The sequence below is a fragment of the Taeniopygia guttata genome, chromosome 13 (assembly GCF_048771995.1).
Source record: "Taeniopygia guttata chromosome 13, bTaeGut7.mat, whole genome shotgun sequence".
Lineage (NCBI taxonomy): Eukaryota > Metazoa > Chordata > Aves > Passeriformes > Estrildidae > Taeniopygia > Taeniopygia guttata.
In genome coordinates this window covers 14,424,006-14,443,662 of record NC_133038.1, presented here as the reverse complement: position 1 = coordinate 14,443,662, position 19,657 = coordinate 14,424,006, and the positions used below count along the sequence as shown (strand labels likewise).

Sequence of the window (19,657 nt, the reverse complement as noted above, 5' to 3'; positions counted from 1 at the left end):
GCTTTAATTATTTATTTTATTTAAGCATTTCCTTATTCTGTATCTAAAAGCAACTTTTGGCTAAAGACAGTGCTGGCTACCATAGAGCAGAAGTTAATCTAAAACTAAGTCTCTTAATTTGTAGTTATGGAATCATCTCAAGTGATTAAAGCAATACTAATGATGCAATTTTCATCTTAATGCAGCCATAAGAACTAAGATAAGGGTGGCTGGGTTTTTTTCTTCCCTAGATCTCCACAAAAATGGAGACCTGCTGTCCCCTGCCCTAAACAAACAAAGCCAACAACCAACTCCCTGTGTAACTAATACACATCCCCAGCCAACTCACATTCAGAACCAAAATGCTGTGCTTTCAGCCTCTCAGTCTCCTGGGCATTACATCCATTATGTGTTTCCTTTTGCTCCTTTTCACAGCTTCTCTGAGTTGGAACAATATTTATCCAACTTGTATGTAGGGGTAGTGCATGTTAAGCCCTCTCAGAGCTCTAAAAGCCAGGAGAAAGGATGACTCAACAGGAACTGAATAAATGGTAAAAGTTTGGCCAACCAACCATATCATAACATGGTTATAATATGTCTGGGACACAGTATTTCCTTCCTAGTTAGGAGTTAGGCCACACACACACTTGTTTATTTCATAAATGATTCTGGAACCAGAGTAAATCTTCCATGATGTGCATTGAATCAACAATGCCAAGAAAACACATTATATGCAGAACAATTATAAACATTATTATTTTGCCTCTACCACATTGCTTAAGTCACCAGAAACTCTCAGCCAGGTTAGTCTTACAAATACTTTATGCAAATAAGGCTGTCCTGAGAGGTTCTGTACCCTTACTTTTCCCATCTGGGGGTTGTGTAGAAGCTCCAAAAGTTGAAAACAAACAAATAAATAAATAATACACAACAAGTTCATCCATTGGTATGATCATGTAACAAAATACTAAAAGTCCATTTCACAGCAGGACACGTAACAAATAGCAGAATTCCAGCTCGCTGCACTGAACCCCTCCTGACACAACATCAGACTAAAATGCATACGAAGACTTGACAGTTCTCAAACAATTCTTTTTGAGAATTTGAGTTTGAGTTTGCTTGATGTGAAAAAAAATGTGGAAACCTATGTAAATGGGCTAAGGAGAGCTTCAAGTCCTCACCTGAGGCATTTCAGCTTAAGGCCAGGGATGCCAATGGAGAGGCTTTGCAGCAAAGCACCTTTTGATAAATTTGACAGGATACAGGTGAAGTGCTCAGACGCAGCAAAATCCAGATGACAGAAAACAAATGCCAAAGCATCATTTAACCCCAAATCATTTGCTATGGGTTCATTAATTCCACTTATAATCAAATGTGTCTCAGAGGCAGCTAAGCAAACAGCAGCATCAAAACAACAGTCACCATAAATTACATCAGAAAAGTCACAAGCAGGATTTATTTCTTTAACGTGATGGTGGAGGTTTAGAAAAAAAGAGAAAGAAGAGAAAACTAACTTACTTGTATGCCAAGGTTGCACTAAAGTGCTGTTGGATATATGCTTCCAAAACAGTGTTAAAGTGCTGAAACTTACGGTCTGCAATGAGTCCTATGATATAGATCTAAACAGACAGAGACACAATTAACCAGAGTCACATTGCAAACTTAAATATTCACTGCCTTAAAATATTTCTGGTGATTTACTATTTAAGTTTTTAAAGAAATTTGATTTTCTGTCAATGAGTAATACTCCTCTTTCTATAAAGACGTATAGACTCTATAAGACTCTATAGAGTCTATAGAGTCTATAGAGTCTTATAGAGTCTATAAATCTCTATAAGACTAATTCCTTGAACTGGAAAACCTGATAGTTTGTTCAAAATTCTAAGGGTTTTTTTTTTTTTTATCTGACAAGTAAATTCATTGGTACTGGTTCTTACCAGCGCATCAAAGACAAGGATGTCATACTCATTGCTGTGGGAATGTTCCATCATGATGTTAAACAGGGCATCCAATGTATCCTGGAGAAACTAGAAGGCATGAAAAGACAAACTGATGACCAATTCAACTTGAAAACCCCACAGGAAAATTTTCTGATAGTAGATTTGTTTTCTCCCAAGTTAGAATTCTACTACCTTTACTGAAGGTTTTAAATTGAGAAAACATTTCTAAGGGTTTAGGCTCTAGTTGCTTTAGTTTTAAGAACCTGCATCCTCAGACACATAAGGAATCAATAATACATGCTTAGCTCAAAGCTTATGGAAAAGATAAAAATATAAATGACAAAACTTGTTAAAACTACATTCCTTAGTGACACAGATTAGTGGTTGCTATTTTCACATATATATGCTGATTAAAAAGACTTTTCCTGCTCCTGTGGTCTGATTCAAATTCTACACTATATCAAAGAAAAGTATCTCAGTGATTTGGGACACAAATCTTTGGTTAAAAAATCAACTCCTCTTCCTCTTTTTTTATTTAATTCTTATTCCTTCTCTCTAGAGACATCTAATGTTTATGCTTAAAGACACAAAGGTAATAGTATATGCCATTTTCCAAAACACTAACAATTTTTATTCATATACTCATTAAGTTAAGAAAGTGATTTTTTGGGTACATAGCACTTCCTGGATTTAATATCAGCATATAAATTAATATTAAGAACTGCAAAGAAAGTAGTAGGAATTGCTTGTAATACTTCAGATAGACAAAAGGAAACAGATTAATAGAGATTGTGGAAAATATTTTATCATTACTATCTTCATCTCATAGTAATAATCCATGAAATCTCCCAGCCCAACAATAGCCAATACCAGAGATCTGAAAGTAAAAAGTAGGAGGAAAGCTGGCCATCCCTGTGAAGGATCCTGCCCAGGTGTTGGCTTTCTTACTCTCTCTAATGAAGGGCTTTGCTCATGTCCTTTGCAATCTTACTCTCTCTAATGAAGGGCTTTGCTCATGTCCTTTGCAAACTACAAAGGCATTATGTATGAAGGGGCCTGAAATATAACTATTATTAGAATAAAGATTTAAAGATTTACCTTCACTACTTCCTCTCCATCCACAATCTTCAGCTTTTCCAGGTTCTCCTGAAGCAGCTCTGGCTTCATGCGCCACTTCAAGAGACCCAGCAAGCCCACTAATAGAAAATAAATGGACAGACATTAAAATAAAAAAATCTGATTTATCAATTTGTGCAAAGGTTTTCTTTCTAAACTCCCACCTCTTTAGAAGGTACGTACCATTCTGAGTTAACTTGGTAGAACAAACAAGACTTGAAATGTAAAATGCATCTCTTGAGCTGACTGAAAGCCCCCCAACAATACTTGAACTCCTGGCTAAGGTTGCTCCCTTGTTTTCCACATGCAGACGTGTAGAAGGCAATGTCAAATAAGCACCAGCATCCTCCATTTTTTTACTGTCTCCCTGAAAAAAACAACACACCTTTTGTTACATATTTCACATCCCTGGATTTAAATTATACTTATTTTGTAATTTTGTACTGGAGAAGTAAATAAAACTGAGGTGCAGGAAGGGACTTTGAGGGGTGACACCCCTGGCAGAGTAAAAGCAAGACCCAATCTCTCATTAAAATGTTGGTGGGTGTGGAACACTGCAGAATATTGAGCATCACCCTGAAGACTGTACACAGCATATAGACAGCATGATTATAGTATCTGCACACAACTTCAAAAAGCAGAAAGCAGGACTGAATAAGGAAAGAATAGCAGCACTATTTTGGTATCCTCATTATAACTTCATTCCTAGACCTTGAACATTAAAGATCAGTGCATGGTAAGATTATATTTTAAACCAGACAGTATGCTGCAGTAACTAAATGGCATAGAATATATGCTTTGTGTAGAATGAACAATACAAAACTAGAGAGCCAACAGAGATTTTTTTCCTCCTCTCTTTCATCAACTTCTATGCCACAACCCTGCAGATTTTCTGGGTCTAATCTTAAGATTCCCCAGAGGAAAGAAGTCTTAGACAAAGACAATAAAAGTCATGCTTCTCACTGTTTACAGAACACAGTGTTTCTTTAACAAAACTCCAGAAAATTTCTGGAGTGATGATGGTGTCACTTAAGTGACAAGTGATGATGATGTCACTTAAAGCTACAGCACTGTGACAAGATATGACTCAATTGCAGACCTTTATTCTACAAATGTGGATGAACAAGGAGCTGCAAAAACCATGATCTAGAAAGACATTTTAAAGTTATTGAGTTTTATCTGGTTCAATGACTGCAGAGGTGCAGTTTCTACTTCATATCAAAGAGGCAAAGTTAAAAATTAACTATAAGAGACCTAGACAAGAAGCAAAACCTTTCTACAGCAAAACGCACAGCAGCACCAACATCTATGATTGTATCAGGCTTGCCAAATAATTACTTCCCAAATTTCTTTCTGGAAGCAAAATAAACTCTTGAATTCCTTCTTTTTGGACAAGTCAGACACACAATGGAAAAAAGATGAAGTTTTGATTCAAAAGTCTCTCAAAAATATCCAATGCCTAAAGACTAAATGCTAAGTTTAAACTTAGCAGTTTTCAAATTACTTATTTTGAGAGGCCAGGTGTATGACTGCTTTAAAGACTTACAGCTTACAATTACTGTTTTTAATACTAGAATAGGCAAGCATATGTCAGAAAATCTGTCTGTTTCTCACAACCATAAAGTAGGTCAACTGCATTTAGCATTTCTCATCCATGCTGTCACTTCAAAAAAATTACTGAGCTGATGCAGAAATGAATTAGGTGGAATTTCACAACCAACATTTACCACATAGTCCACAATTTTCCTTCTAGTCGCAATATTTTAAATGATAGTTTCAATGAAGAGAAGATAAATAACTATATGCTGCCATTAATCTCTTTTGGCTTGCCTAGGCAACTTGATTTAGTTGCATGCATCTCACTTGGTATTAATGATACAGCAAACTTGTTTACTGAGAAGAATGCTGAGAAATAACTTAAGTTTCCTTTGTATTGGAAGTGATTTCTGGTTCTTAGTTCCTGCTAGACACCATTCTCCAAGAGGGCAAATAAAAGTCAAAACATCTGTTCCCTGCTTCCTTCACAAAGTTAAAGATGCTGTTTCCAGCCACGTCCAACTAAAGCTATTTTTCACACCCAAAACAAAATTTCTGAAACTTTCAATTTTGTATCTGAGGAACTACACGGCAGCTTAAAACAAGCATTTTCCTAAGATTGCATTCCCAGATTATTCATGAGATAAAGATTCCAAGTGGATCAAACACTTCCCATATTCAGCAAGAGGAATGGTACCCACCGAAGTACAGAGCTGCAGCACAACTTTGTCTATACTACAGAAGGCCAAAAGCACAAATACCAGTAAAAAGAGTAATCATCTCTCACTGTGCTTGGATAAGATCCTTGTCATTAAAATGCAGAGCAATATTTACTGACAATGGAACAGGGTACTCCTTTTCATTTTGTTCAGATGGAAAACACAGTATTATCTTTGATAGAATAATAACATCAATCTAGCACTAGGCAAATACATAATGCAGTCAAAGGCAAGAGTGTGAGAAAAGATGTCTTGTGAAAGAAAGAAATCTGAGCCCATACCTTTAGGACTAACAAATCATGGATGCCATCATGGAGAGTTGTTCCATCCTCCTTCATTAGTCTTATGTAGGCCATTGCAAAATTCTTTTCTCCCTTATCTTTAGCTGCAAAGCAGAAGACTTTGGGTGTACTACCCATCAATTAATTAAAAATCACTTAAGTAAAATTTCCCTACTTACACTCCTGAGTCGACCTGTGCCTGAACATGAAGCGCAGATGGATCCTCTGCATGTCCTCAATGGGGACTGCTACCTTTGGTAAAATCAGAACATAGTGAGGAGAGTTATGGGAGGGTGGTTTCACATATAATGAGCCCCTATTTTAGGATGAATAAGCCCCACTTCTGCTACCATAGAGCCTTTCACAGGCCATTTCAAAATGTTGAGCCTGATCACAGAAGTAAGGTGGGGGCCGGTAAGCAATGATCTGTTAGACTTTGCCCAAAGTCTGGCACCAGCAAAGGAATGAAGCACAGAACCCAGTGAGTTAAAGCACACAGGTGCTAGAAAACAACCTCAGTGCAGTTCTACTGCTCACCCTCTTAACCACAGAAAATTGAACACCTCTGCACTATGCAACTCACACATTTCAGATAGACATCGACAACCAATTTATTAAACTGCTGAAAAGGGTATGAAAGTTCCAGCAAAATAAATCGATGATATTTTTGTGATTAAATTTAGAGTAAAGCCTTGATGAGAATCACAGGAACTTGCAAGTGCTTTATTCTTTCTTCTTTAGGTCAAATATGCAACAAAAAAGGACAACTGTGTAAGGGAAAGCACAATTTTTCATATTATCAAGTTTACAGTTCTAAAAGTATAAGGACTTGCACACCTTTGTGTGCACTCGCAAATTCCCTTCACAAATCTTACTGAACAATGCTTTAATATTAACATGCTTTTCAACAGGATCGGCTGTTAGTGATCCTGTACATAAGACTGAATTACAGAACATTTTTTAAAAGGACCTAATAAAATAAGCAATAAAAAGAATGGGTCAATGTTTTCAAAACAACAAATAAGCTTCTGCTTGAAATGACACTTCCATTCCTTCCCTGTCCTTCACCATCACAGGTAACACACCTTAAGGCAATAACTTCATGTTTGTCATACATGGCTATTTCGTCTTAAAAAAATCATGCAAGCCTGTCACTGCTTTTTAAGAACTGTTTCTGGCAGCTTCTGGGCATTTCCCAATCACAGACATTAAAGCTTGATTAGGTAATTATTAGTATGTCTCTAAAGAGAAGCAAGAGAGCTTTTTCTTTTTGAAATCAGAAGGGGTTGGTGTTTTCATTTGGGTTTTGGTTTGGTCTTGTTTGGTTTTTATTTGATGCTCCTCATGTCCATTGTTTCACCAAAACAGAACAAATGCAGTATTTCATTTTTGATGAGCCCTGTTAGGACATAAGGTTATCTAAGATGATCTCATTTGTTTTGCTGAACAAAACCTACACATCACTTTCTAGGCCAAATTTCAAGCCTCAGTGACCATGTATCTCTAATAACTGATGTATGACTAAGGCTTCATGCTTCAGCTGTAGTCAGGGACAAGATGGTTTTTGGAGGAAGCTGATGCTGTGCAATCTTTCTGTGCAAGGCATTAAGAAGTGAAAAAATAAAGTGGGAAGTTTCCACGGCATACCTTCAATGTCTCCATCCATCGTGGCTGCTTGACCTGGTAGTAAACAACAGATCTGTACTCGCTCACGGGTCTGTCCCCGGCTCCCAGACACACTGCATTCTTACAGAAAGAGAGAACAAACAGTGCTTAGTGCCTTGCTCATTTGGGTACATTTTGGAGCAGTTTTGGGTAAATTGACTTCAGCAAAACCAGCCCGGCCCTGGGACGCAGCCTCCCCTCACGGGCTGCGCTCCCCGCCCTCACTGCGGGTTTGATTTGGATATGGCATCATCCAAAGTTAAATAATAATGACAGCACCAACACTGAACTTTCCAAGCCTGTGAACACAATGGAAGTAAGCATTTACCATAATCTACAGGTACAGCCAGTGAAATTGCATTTTACAGGGGTCACACATATTGGGCTCTAAGAGATGTGTGAAAATCATAAAATCTACTTGATTTCTCCATCTGATGAATTTAAGTAAAACAAATTTGAAATCTAGCTTCATTATTCTGTTTATTTCTTCATTTATTTTAAAATACTTTCTTCCAGCAAAGCCTCAGAAATTCTAGGCCATGCACCAGAGGTGACTTCCAAACTGGACGTTGTAGAGGCATCAACAACAAGAATTTAGGATTTCCCATTCTTTAAAGACTAGCTGAACTAGGACAGAGCCAAGTGAAAATTTGATAAGCTTCAAAACTTGTGGTTTTCATTAGTGAGTCTGTGAAGATTTGGCCTGCATCTGTCTGGTTTGACTGACTGCAGCTGAGCTGTACATGCAAAGTAAAAGTTACTGCTGGACAGGGAGGCACCAAGATCCCGATACCTGCCAGACATGAAACCCAAGTCCCTTAAGGAAGCAAACATTAAATCCTCTACTGAAGGCACAGATTCAACTAATCCAATCCAGGATGCACTAACTGCTCCACAGGTGCAATAATCCTGCTGAAAATCCAGTGAATCTTAAAAGTCTGCTTCAAACACCAGGATGCCCTGTGACCAGAAGGGTGTGATGCTGGTACCTGAAGATGATTTGTATGGTCTGGTCAGAGAGATTTAACTGCAGAAAGCAATGTCTCATCTGCCTGAGCAGAGATTTTTCAAGGTTTATGCACCTACTTGTTTGTCACCTCAGTGACATTCACTTGGAAATAAATCCTATTCCTTGTAACAGTAAATCAAGGGCTAGCTCTGCAACTGGAACTAGTTTGATACCTGAGCAGAACCAACCAGTTTCCTGTGTAGTGAACACATACCTGTTATGAGAAACATTGATATAAATTAGTGTGTTTAAAAGTATATTGGTTTGGGGTATCTTTATAGGCTAAAAGGAAAAACCAGCCACTTTTCTTATTACTTGCATTCAACAGAATTTCAATTACCTCCTTAAAATTGTTGCTTAAATATATCCAAGGCATATTACCCACAGAAAGCAGGTGTGATATTTCACCTCAAAGACAACAAGATAAATTCACTTTCTCCTAAGATTTGCAGAAATTCTGTATCTGCAGAACTGAGCATGCATAATATTGGAATGCAGGATTTAATGCATGGTAATAGGGTTTTTTGTAAGGAATATTTTTGTTTATATGTGATTAGACAGAATATAGAATAGAGTTAACTTCTGTACATGCAAGTCATGGTCAGGTGCTGTCATAGGTACAGGAAATATTTTGTAATCAGGGATACAGTTTGTTTTGTGAACCTTAAACATTATGTGGGATTAGTATTTTCTTTACTCAAGCTTTCAATTTACATTTTAAGTGGTTAGTTGCAGTTCATAAACAAGTCATGAACCACAGAGTTCTACTCCATCTTTATTTTATCTCAAGAATGTCTTTATGATTCCACCCTCATGATCCCAACACTATAAAGCTCAGAAAATGACAGGTCAAAAATCCCCCTGAATACCAAACTAGTGATAAACCCTAGGGAAAAGACAAAGAATCTTCAAAATGGGAACAGACAAGCAAAAAGACACTGTAAATATTTATGTTGCATATGTAATTGTTGTCACTAATTTCATTCTTTGCCATGTACTTAATTCAAGCGACAGTGACACAGACTTCCTGACACAAATCAAGCATTTGTTATGTAGCAGAAATGGTGCTCCTAACATTTCAGTGTGCAAATTGCATTCCTCTGGGAATTTCCTCAAGAAAAACCCTAGAGTAAGAATGCAGTAATTGTCAGAATCAGCACTTGTTCCTTGGCTCAGCTAAAATAGGTCATTGAATGTTATTCCTTGTTACATTTTTATGCAAGACTTTTATAGGGCTTTAATAGGTTTTAATTTTTTAAAAATCATAAAACTTATTTGTCACAAGATGTCACAGGATGACACAAGGAAATTGAGTTTTTGAATAGGGGTGTTTTATTAAATGTGTAAGCTAAGCCTTACATCAAAAATTCAGCTCATGTTTCCATGCTCCTCATGGCAGAAAAAAAGGAAAACTTACTGGCAACACTTTTCCTTCTTCATCACAGACACACATTATCACTTCCACATTTCTCTGAGTTGTTTTATTGTATTTATCAAAATCTCCATACAGCAATGTAATATATATGTCATTTCTTATATCTCCTAAAAGAGAAATTGAAAGGTTAAAAAGCAATTAAAATGCTCTGAGAGCACAGGATCAGCTGAACTACACACGAGTACCTCACTGTTAGCTGGGAAACAGATAAAAATTTATTATTTTCCATCTGAACTTAATTTTTCAGTTCTTTATCTTTGCTAAGGCAAACCTAGGAGGTGAGGAGAAGCAAATGGGAGCTCGGAGTGACTCGATGCAATTCTCATCCTGCCCCGACACCTGCTGGTGAGGTGGTGGATGATCCATTAGGAATTTTCCCCAAACACAGCTCTCTCTCTGGAGGGAGCTTCATATTTTAATTCTCTTCTCTGAACAAATTCATATGACTTTTAAAAAGATCGAGATTTTACTTGAGTTGCAGTGAGGGAGGTTTTCGTTGTTTATTTTTTAAAAAGGAGCCCCGGCAGACAGTGAGTGATTTCGACTGGAAAATATCTTGCCATGCATACAAAAGAAATCAAGATATTTCACTTTGATTTGTTTGTTATTATTAAAGGACAGCAATAACTTACAATAAAAACAAGGGTCATTTAAAATTCAAGTGACATCCACCATAATCTGCTTTCAGGATAAGAATGTTATGTACAGGGAGATAGGTTTATCCTTCACTGTCTGGATTTTATTTTTCCTGTTAAAGTATTAGAAATTACTTTCCAAGTATCTCACTATTTTATATAATAGTGAAATAATATGGGAACAAAATTTACCATGAGTGAATTCTAAAGATCCTCTGAGTTAGCCATTACAGAAATAAGTAAGGCAGCAGCTGATGCTTATTAACATAGAGAATGAGAAGAAATCCCTTCCTATCCCAGAACAAAGCACCTCCTACCTGGCATGATTATTTCAGGGAATCCCAGCTTTCTAGCAACAACCGTGGTTCTGTCTACAAGGTGTGGGTAATCCTTTCTAGTCTGAATCACATCTCCAACCAGCATTTTCACCGTTACCCACAGACCTATAAAGTGCAAAAAAAGAAAAAAAAATCATTTTTGTTTGGAAAAAAGGAAAAATCTGTCTTCAGATGATTGCCTCTTCTACCCACCAAAACAGGGATAAGAATTAACTTTCTCCACTTCCTGTAGATGAAAGTAAAAGCTCTGTTATGCAAAACTGTCACTGCTAATTTAAATAGCCCCTAAGATTCTGTAACAAACTCATGGTTCCTCAATTCCAGCTTCAAAGCTGACCCACCTCCATGGTGATACTACAGCTCCAACATAAAATGAAGTTTCATAAAAATACTGTTTTACTTGAAAGAATATAATAAAAATGTACTTTACCTTGTCCACCACTGTCTCCTTTTGATGCAGTGATTTTGCTTAGGAGACTGTGCAAAAAGTCATTCTCTGCCACTACCCTGCAGAGAAACAGCAAGGTCTGCTCAGGAATTAAGTGTTAAACGTAACAGACACTATTTAGAACATAAGAAACTAATGGCCTCAGTCTTTGTAGCACTGCCTGAGTGTGATATATTTGGTATTTTTATTATCTCCCACTCAACTTGCAGCCCACTCACATTCAGTTGTGTGTACACTGAAGTAAGAAAGATTCACTCAACCTCCAAGAATGGTGTTTTGTGACAGTGCCAATGTGAATGCACTCACCAACCTGCCACTCCAGCTCAGTCCACTTTCCCTGACAAATATCCAGATAAATGAACTTGGAATTTTTGTCAGCTACTTTTGAATTTAGAAAAAAACTTCTCACAGAGCAATCATGTTGGGTCAAATTGGAAACAAGTGAAAAAATAAACCAGTGTGTCATACCTGGGTCTTTCAGAATTAAATTTACCTTCCATAGTACATAACAGCAGTGCTATAAAGGACACACAGAGTTATTTCCAGTATTTCCACTGGTATCTCTGCATTTGATCTGTGAACATCACATTTTTAGGCAGCTACTCTGGCATTTCTTCTGAAGATAGTATATGTTAATTCTATTACTTTTTAAAGGAAACACAGCTTTTACTCAGATTTTTCTCAAATTCTAAACAGACACAAACTCAAAATAGTCGTTATCCTTGCCTGCAAATATCACTTGTAAATATTTGACTTGGGTATGTGAAGTCAGACATGGTACCAGCTGTCTGAAGGAGCACATTTGTAGAATTATTCATTAATTTAATGTGCTGTGATACCTCTGCAAGTCTTAAATGCCATTTAAAGTCATACCTAAATAATTAACACTATTGCAATATAAAACGGTTAAAGGAAAACTTTCTTATTCTTTAACCATTTCACAGTTTGTTACAGGAACAGAAATAGACAAATATTTTCTTTCACATATAAAAAGTATATCTATGATGCTCTTACGGATGAAAGGGAATGAAATGCTGCTTCTCTTCATCGCTTTCAGATTTTCCTTTTATGATATCTGTAATATCCATGACTAAAAGAATAAAAGAAAAATCATCAGAACATAGAAGAGCACTTCAGAATAGCTTCTGTTATCTGTGAACATTGTGCCTCAAGGTAAATGTGGATTTTTCAGCAGCAGGGCTGGGTTTGTGGGGCAGAGCATTTTGTGCAAAGCCCACACTAAAAACATGCTGCTGTGGAGAGAGAGGGAGAATTCAGACTAACTTGGGAATACAAGTGTCAGAGTTTTTGGGACATAACCACTGACTTTATTTCATCTGCAAGGGAATCTGTAATTAAATTGGTTCTGTGCTTTCACTCGCACAGCTTGGCACTCCATGAATAATTAGGAAATGAAATTCAAAACACATTTCGGACTTCAACTAAAATGCCCTTTAAGTGCAGTCTTTACAGACTTCAAAAAGTACAGAAACCAATTGATAAAGCTGATGAGTATTCTGACATGTCTTGGTAGAGATTTTAATAGTCCAGGGCTGCAGAAACCACTGAAATCCTGGCTCAGCCATAGCCCAGGGGACACCAGGTACCTGCCACGCCGAAGGGCCGCCGGAGCCCTTGTGTGTATTTCTTGGAGTTACTGTCCCTCAGGTCCATCCTTCCCACTCGCACTATCTGGCAAACTAAATAAATTTTGTCTCTGCTAAGGTCTTTATTTCCAAGATCCTAAGATACAAACAGAAAAGAATCATAATGTTACTTGGGTAAAAAGCAAGTTGTGAAATCGAAACAGGACCTGCAGTAATAAACTGAATCTTAGCAATCATTGGGGAAAAAAAGTAAACAAAAGACCCCCAAACCAAACAACCCCCCCAAAAACTCAACAAACGAAAAAATCTGAGCACACCAAAAGGATGAAAATACTGACAGATGAAAGTCTGAAAAAAATATAAGGTAAGATAAATAGAATAATAACAATCAAGAGATACAGCAGATAAAACTAAATAAATAAAGTCATCAAGAAATTTATGAGGCAGCAAAATTATCTGAAAAGAGGCCACTGAAACATTGTCACTGCCCTTAAGAACTTAGTGACTTGTCACCTTGCTCTGTTTCTGGGATTATCTCTGCTTCCTTCTTCATCTCGATCACAGTTTATGACATCTGACAGTGACCACAGAGAAGAAAATTTCATTTGCAAATCCAAAGGGAAGTAAACTGGAAAGCACTTACTGTGAACACCACTTTAAGATTGTTGAGCATATCAATTTCCTTTGGAAAACCTCGACTCCCCCATCTCACCAAGTAGTTCTCACTGTTTGGAAGATAAATATCTTACTGTCAAGGGATTTAAAAATTCTCCCTTTACACAGTACAAAAGTTGCATTACAGACAGTCTGTGGTGATGATTCAAATCTAAGACCAGACTAAAAAGACAAGAAAAACACTATACAAGTATCAACTGTAAGTTTTAAAAGAGTAGCTTGAGCATAACACAAATGGGCACTTTTTTTGAGGCAAATTTACCATCGTCATAGTCTGTTTGATGGGACTACTCAACAGAATCTTAATCTAACCAGAAATTTATAAATTTAATTCCTTTTCCACTCCTCCCCCTTCAGCACTTTACTCCAAACACCACAATATTGCCCATCTAGAACAATCTCTAAAATTTGAAATGGGCTCAGGCTTTTCCGAACTTCTGGAATGCTCAGTCCAGGAATTACCTATGAAAATATTTAGAAACTTAGAATTCTTTAGCAGCAGACAGCAACAACATCTGTCCATGCTTTGCTTTTGATTTCATTCCTTTTGTTTTCATATTCTTTGCATTATTACAGCACACTGGAGATTTTAGTTCATTTTGGCCAGTTCCATTTGCTGCTATTCTGCAGTCAGAGGAGGAAACTTTACCTTATAATTGTTGACTTCTGGGGGTCATATAGGGACATAAAGAGCTCTGCATCCTCTCCAATTCGGCAAACAAAATTCCTCACAAAGACATAGAGGCTGTGGGTGGGGGACGAAGACAGTCGGGAGTACGATGCATAATCTGGCTGATCCTTTGACTACTCAGGAGGAGGAAAATCAGTTAACAATAACCCATGAATGAAAATGCTGCTATACTGCAAGCAGTTTTACTTTAAGTATATGTAATAGTTAAAATTGAAAAGGGGAGCAGGGAGTTATCATAATTCTCTTCCACCTTGAGCTATTCTATGACTCCTATGTCTTAGGCCAGTTCTTCAGCCAGTAAGCAATGGTATAAAAAGGAAAATATTCCCCTCACTCTTAAAGAAAAGAGCAAGTATCAAGACATCAGCACAGAGAGAAGCCTCCGAGTCTGAGGAATTTATTTTTGAACGCAGTAGGCTGCAGCAGAAGGCCTATGATCCACATCACAGAGGGGTTGCAGTGTGCTAGAGCAGTAGCAAAATGAAGTCAGTCTCTTTGAAGAGGAGACAAATAACATGCTGAGATCAGGACACAGCTGAGCAGGTTCACTGACTCAAAAATAGGCTCCTGAATTCTTCCTACATCCCATCTTAACCACCAAGAAGAAGCTTCTTAACACTTCTAAACCCATTGTTTGTCTCTATTTTTAAAATAAGTCACCACAGTGACAGAATCCTGAGTTTTATTTTCCTTATATTGTCAGTTAATTACAAGGTGTTTTCCAGTGATTTGTCATGGGTGTTATTGAAGTGTCATGATGAACCAACTATTTTCTGTTTAGTGATTTACTTGTTTTTTACAGTTCACTTTCTCATAAATAGAGAAAAGAACTAAAGAGGTTAACAAATCCTTGCAGAGGTTTAATATTGCAAAAGGTCAAGGAAGTGTAGTCACCTGCTTTGCATTTAAAAATATGTAATTTATGCACTTGTCATCTTTGCTTTGGCACATGAACTTCTGGTGTCCAGAAGATTATGCTGAATTCACCCTAGTTCCTCTTCAGTGAGCTTAAATTCTTCAGCTCCATCAGACTAACTAGCAAGCAGCAACACTTAACAAACAACCAGTGCTTGTGAAAACAAGTTATGGTCAGTGCTGCTTTGCAGCCTGAACTCCAAGTGTGTGACTACTCCCTGTGCAGTCAGACCAGGGATGGAGTGGAGACACATTTCAATATAAGAGTTCAAGAACAGATCTAGAACCAGCTTCAGAAATGAGCTTTGAGCCCAGCCCACAGCCCAAACCCAGTGCACAAATGCAATTCATTTTGAGACTTAGACAAGACTGTGGATCAACTCTTAAGTCAGAGGAAAAAGTTTCCACCAAATTTTATGGTTCCATCCTTTAACCCTTAGGGAAGTTTTTGTTTGGATTCTAGCAAAGGAAGCATCAAGTTTAGCCAGTCATTCCTACCATTTCCTCCTTAATTCTCTCAGTGATTTTATTAGTTGCTTCTTCATGTGCATGGAACAGGCTGATAACACTGGTTTTATCTGGATCCAAGATATTTCCATCCTCATCTCTAACTATCAGGTCTAGCTCAAGTACTCTGTGAAAAAACAAAAGACATAATGGTAGGGTTATGTTCTTCCAAATAAAGAAACCTTAGAAATGTAACAAACAAGGAGATACTTAAAGATTTAAAGTTATAAAATTTAAACCCATGCAACAGTATTTAATGAAGAAAAAAATTTAAATGAAACCTATGATTTTTTTAAGCTGCTGTCCAATATTTAGGAATTTTTAGAATTGCCATCAAAGCATTGAAATGCCTCTCACATAAGAGTTCCACCCTGTTCAATGGCTTCTAGCAGTTTTCACAGCTTTTATCTTTTAACACCCAATGTTTGTAATCAAGATGTTCTGGGTTTTCCTGTTACCTTCTGCTTTTATGTTGCTCCCTCACCCTTCCTGTCCCAATACTTAACTCTGCTCTCTTCTGCCCTGCTCTCATACAAATCGTGCCTTTTTTCCTGCCACTCTTTTTCCCTCTCCCACAGCAGCCCCCTCAGCCTCCATTGTCATTTCTCCTTTATTCCTTCTCCACAGTTTGGCAAGTTTCCTTCTCACCACACAACTCAAGCCCACACTTTCAGGAGCTTACAAACACTTTCCAACTTGTAATCCAAATAATTTTAAGCATCCCCTTCACCCCCTACTCTTCCAAATGAAGCACTTTACTGTTTCATAATACAGAAAGAATGTAGGACTGACAAAACAGAAGTCTGAAAGTAAGTTAATTTTAATGCTGTCTTAATCACAGCTGGGCTTCTTTGCCTGGAAAACTTCGAAGTAAACTCTAGTTTTGAGTGAGCATTCAGCTCCACACAGTGCAGTAAGATATGCTTATTCCATTGTGTGCTCTGTATGAATACAACTTATTACAAATTTGCATCCAGATCACAATGAACAAGTTAAAGATTTCATGACACCTTGTGGTCATTTTTTACGTGCAGCCACAGGTAATAGTAGACTTTCAGCTGCACAGAGGCCTTCAGGCCACAATCACAGTCACTTAAAACAGCAAAACAGAGTTTATAAGCAGATTCTAATACCTGTAAAAACAATACTGTGAAGATTTTCTTACCAAGCTGTCTCTCTCCCTGCCTTATCAGCTGGTGGGACAGCATTAACCTCATGCAACCCCACAATATTTGCCAAAAAGAATCTTGTGTTGCAGTGACTTTTTATTAGCAAGGCCCAGACAAGACACTTTGTCAAGAAACTATTCTGTCCCTGGTAGTTTCACTTCTATTACCAGAAGCAGAGTTCTGCCTGGAAATTCCCTAGTGAGTTGGGTGTGGGTGTGGATGTGTTTGTTTGCACACTTAGTGCAGTTTGCCAGCACCATTTTTGAGGGTCACTTACTGGCCATGTTTTTGACAAATGGACAAATTTTGGACCCCAAGTACGCTGGTGATACATGTAAATAGATGCTGGGCTGGTTTTCTGACCTCAAATCTTCTCAATTGACAAGCTCATGCATTTATAATGAAGAAGCAAATCAATATTTGAAAAAGCATTCTTCTATGAAAAGCCTCAGCAAGGTATCCACTATCAGCACAGGAGTTACAGGGAGAAGTCTGAAAAGGAAGATTCTAGATGAACCACACTTTTGAATTCCAACCTGTAAACATGAAAACTTCATCATCATCTCTTTGGTGCTGTGCTTTAAGCTAAATCATGCTTTCCAGAAGCAGTGTAGGCCACTTACTTGTTACCATAGTCAATTTTGGATGTGACTTTCTGCTTGAGTTCTTTGAGCTCATCTTTTGGCAAAGTCCCAGAGAGAAGCTGTGACCGCCACTCCATCAAGTCACACATCATGGACTGCACCTGCTGGAACCTGTCTTTCTTATTTGTCTGAGAGATAAAAAAACATCAGTGAGTTTCAGGCTTCGAGTTGAAGTGAAACACTGGGCTTGACAACTAAAGGCTACATGTCATATTTAGTGCTACATGATAGCAGGAACAAGAAGTAGGCAAAATAATGATGTATCATCACACAAATTCTTAAGGACAGAATATCCCATGTGATCATAAAGAAATAACATGAATTTTTGTATTGGGATAGGGAATTATGTTATTTTTGTTTTATTTAATTGTGTTTTAAAATTCTTTAACAAATTCTCATCAAGAGAAAACATTACAAAAACTATAAACTTCTCTATGAGATACTGATGGGAAAAACAACACTTGATTGTGGTATTAACACATTTAAGAGATAAATGAGAGAATACACGGAAGTGACTAATGTAGTTCTAGTGTCATTCACTGAAAATAAAGCAGGGTTTTCATCACTGGCTTAATCAAGAAGACTAAAAAGTGACATGTTTCAGAAAACTACAGCACATTCAAGATCCCTTTGCCCTAGCAAAGATAAAGACAAATCCAGTGGCTGGGATGCTGGAACAGTCAGCACAATTCTTGAAATTGCCAATTGTTAATGGCTACTTGCTCCCAGCAACCCTTGAACAACTTCTGTTCCAGCAGTTCGAGAGCACCATGAATCTTTTTCAAATGCATCCCAGTTACCTTTTGTATTCCTATCTGGAAACTTTTCAACTTTTCACTTTACAAATAAAAATGATGAAGTATTTATCATGCAGAGGGTACTCCAGGTTGAAACAATAGGCATGAAGTTACACCACTCTTCAGCAATGCCAGCTTTCCCTTTACAGAGACACAGAATCATCCAGGTTGGGAGAGACCTTAACATGATCCAGTCCAAGGCTGATGGCTGGACTGGATTTAAAGTCACCAGGCATTTAAAGCCACTGAAGAAAATCTTAGTAGTGAAAAAGCAATTTTTTTTAATCCACCCAGATCCTGTCCTGAGTGTAGGCAGAGACATTAATTTGAACAAGGCCCCAGTGTGCATAAATAGGATTTACAGGTTACAAACAGCATGTAAAATATCCTACCACATAGAGCTGTTTCCAGATGCTTCCCCATTCCCAGAGAGTAGTGGTGACTTCTTGGACTAGGGGAATCTCAGCAGGTATGACATTTTCTGTATGTCTAGGAAAGAGAAGGAAAGATCACACAGAGTGTCTGTTTCATGGGTGTATATTATATTCACTGTGGGAGAGGTACATAAATGCCTTAAAATTCATTCTTTAGCAGACAAGCTTAATAATGTAATAAAACAGATAAATTCAATACCTTTTCTTTTCAGCAGCAGCTTCCTTGATGTGGATGAAGGACTTAGGAAATATTCCCTGATGAAGGAGAAAAAAATTATAAATCCACACTTATTCTCCAAAAACATTCAGGTGACAATCATGGCTGTGAATATAAACTGTAGTGACAAACTGTAATACCCAAACAAACTCCTGGTTATTTAGCTTTCTGTTCAGATGGATGCATTTCTATTTGACAGATAAATAATTGAAGTTTGTTATATCTCTTCAAATGTAGAGTGCACAGACATCTTTCTTCCTAAGTAACAACATTTTCCACCCCAGAAAACAGTTAAATTAAATACAATTTAATATAATACAATTTAAATTCAGTAAAGAAACATTATGTCTGTGCATCATCTCGTATCTATTTTAACTGACCTCTGTGGAAGACAAATGGACACCAGAAAAAATGTTCTAATGTGACTGTCCTTGCTCTACAAAAGCTGAAATGTCTCAAGTTATCCTACAGGAATGTTTGACAGTCACTCTGGCCATGACAATCCTCCCCTGAACTGGCAAATCTCACCTTGGTAATTAACTAGATCCTTCCTTGATTCTCTATTCAGTAACTCACATATGGAACTTCAAGTACCACAATAATTCAATAACAAGTGCTACTTTACAAAGCCTTTCTCTGAATCAGATTGCAACTTTTATAACCATTTTCTTTTAAGCACTGGATCTTAATCAAAACACAATCGTGTCTTATCACTGACACAATTTTTTCTTTTAAGTTTATTCCATTTTTTTTCCTTAAACTTTTAAAGTTTTAAAGTTTCTTTTGAAGTTTAAAAAAGTCCATGAAGAAGCAAAGTAAAAGTAGAAGCTCTCAGTAATGGTAAATTTAGTGATATCTTCATACATTAAATTAATAACTTCTTAAAGCATGTTATGCACG

General features: G+C 37.3%; 1 protein-coding gene across 1 annotated transcript in view; it reads right to left on the bottom strand.

Moving 5' to 3' along the window:
• Positions 1 to 19,657, bottom strand: part of DOCK2 (dedicator of cytokinesis 2) — a 154,243-nt gene that overhangs the window by 124,872 nt on the left and 9,714 nt on the right. The window contains exons 4-21 of the mRNA XM_030283811.4: positions 18,740 to 18,795; positions 18,499 to 18,595; positions 17,289 to 17,437; positions 15,488 to 15,623; positions 14,033 to 14,187; positions 13,352 to 13,433; positions 12,709 to 12,844; positions 12,116 to 12,191; positions 11,084 to 11,160; positions 10,633 to 10,758; positions 9,663 to 9,787; positions 7,219 to 7,317; positions 5,751 to 5,823; positions 5,572 to 5,675; positions 3,219 to 3,402; positions 3,018 to 3,115; positions 1,917 to 2,006; positions 1,498 to 1,598 (exon numbers count right to left, since the gene is read on the bottom strand). Of these exons, the coding sequence (XP_030139671.4) occupies positions 1,498 to 1,598; positions 1,917 to 2,006; positions 3,018 to 3,115; positions 3,219 to 3,402; positions 5,572 to 5,675; positions 5,751 to 5,823; positions 7,219 to 7,317; positions 9,663 to 9,787; positions 10,633 to 10,758; positions 11,084 to 11,160; positions 12,116 to 12,191; positions 12,709 to 12,844; positions 13,352 to 13,433; positions 14,033 to 14,187; positions 15,488 to 15,623; positions 17,289 to 17,437; positions 18,499 to 18,595; positions 18,740 to 18,795 (1,964 nt within the window). The remainder of the gene's footprint in view (positions 1 to 1,497; positions 1,599 to 1,916; positions 2,007 to 3,017; positions 3,116 to 3,218; positions 3,403 to 5,571; positions 5,676 to 5,750; positions 5,824 to 7,218; positions 7,318 to 9,662; positions 9,788 to 10,632; positions 10,759 to 11,083; positions 11,161 to 12,115; positions 12,192 to 12,708; positions 12,845 to 13,351; positions 13,434 to 14,032; positions 14,188 to 15,487; positions 15,624 to 17,288; positions 17,438 to 18,498; positions 18,596 to 18,739; positions 18,796 to 19,657) is intronic.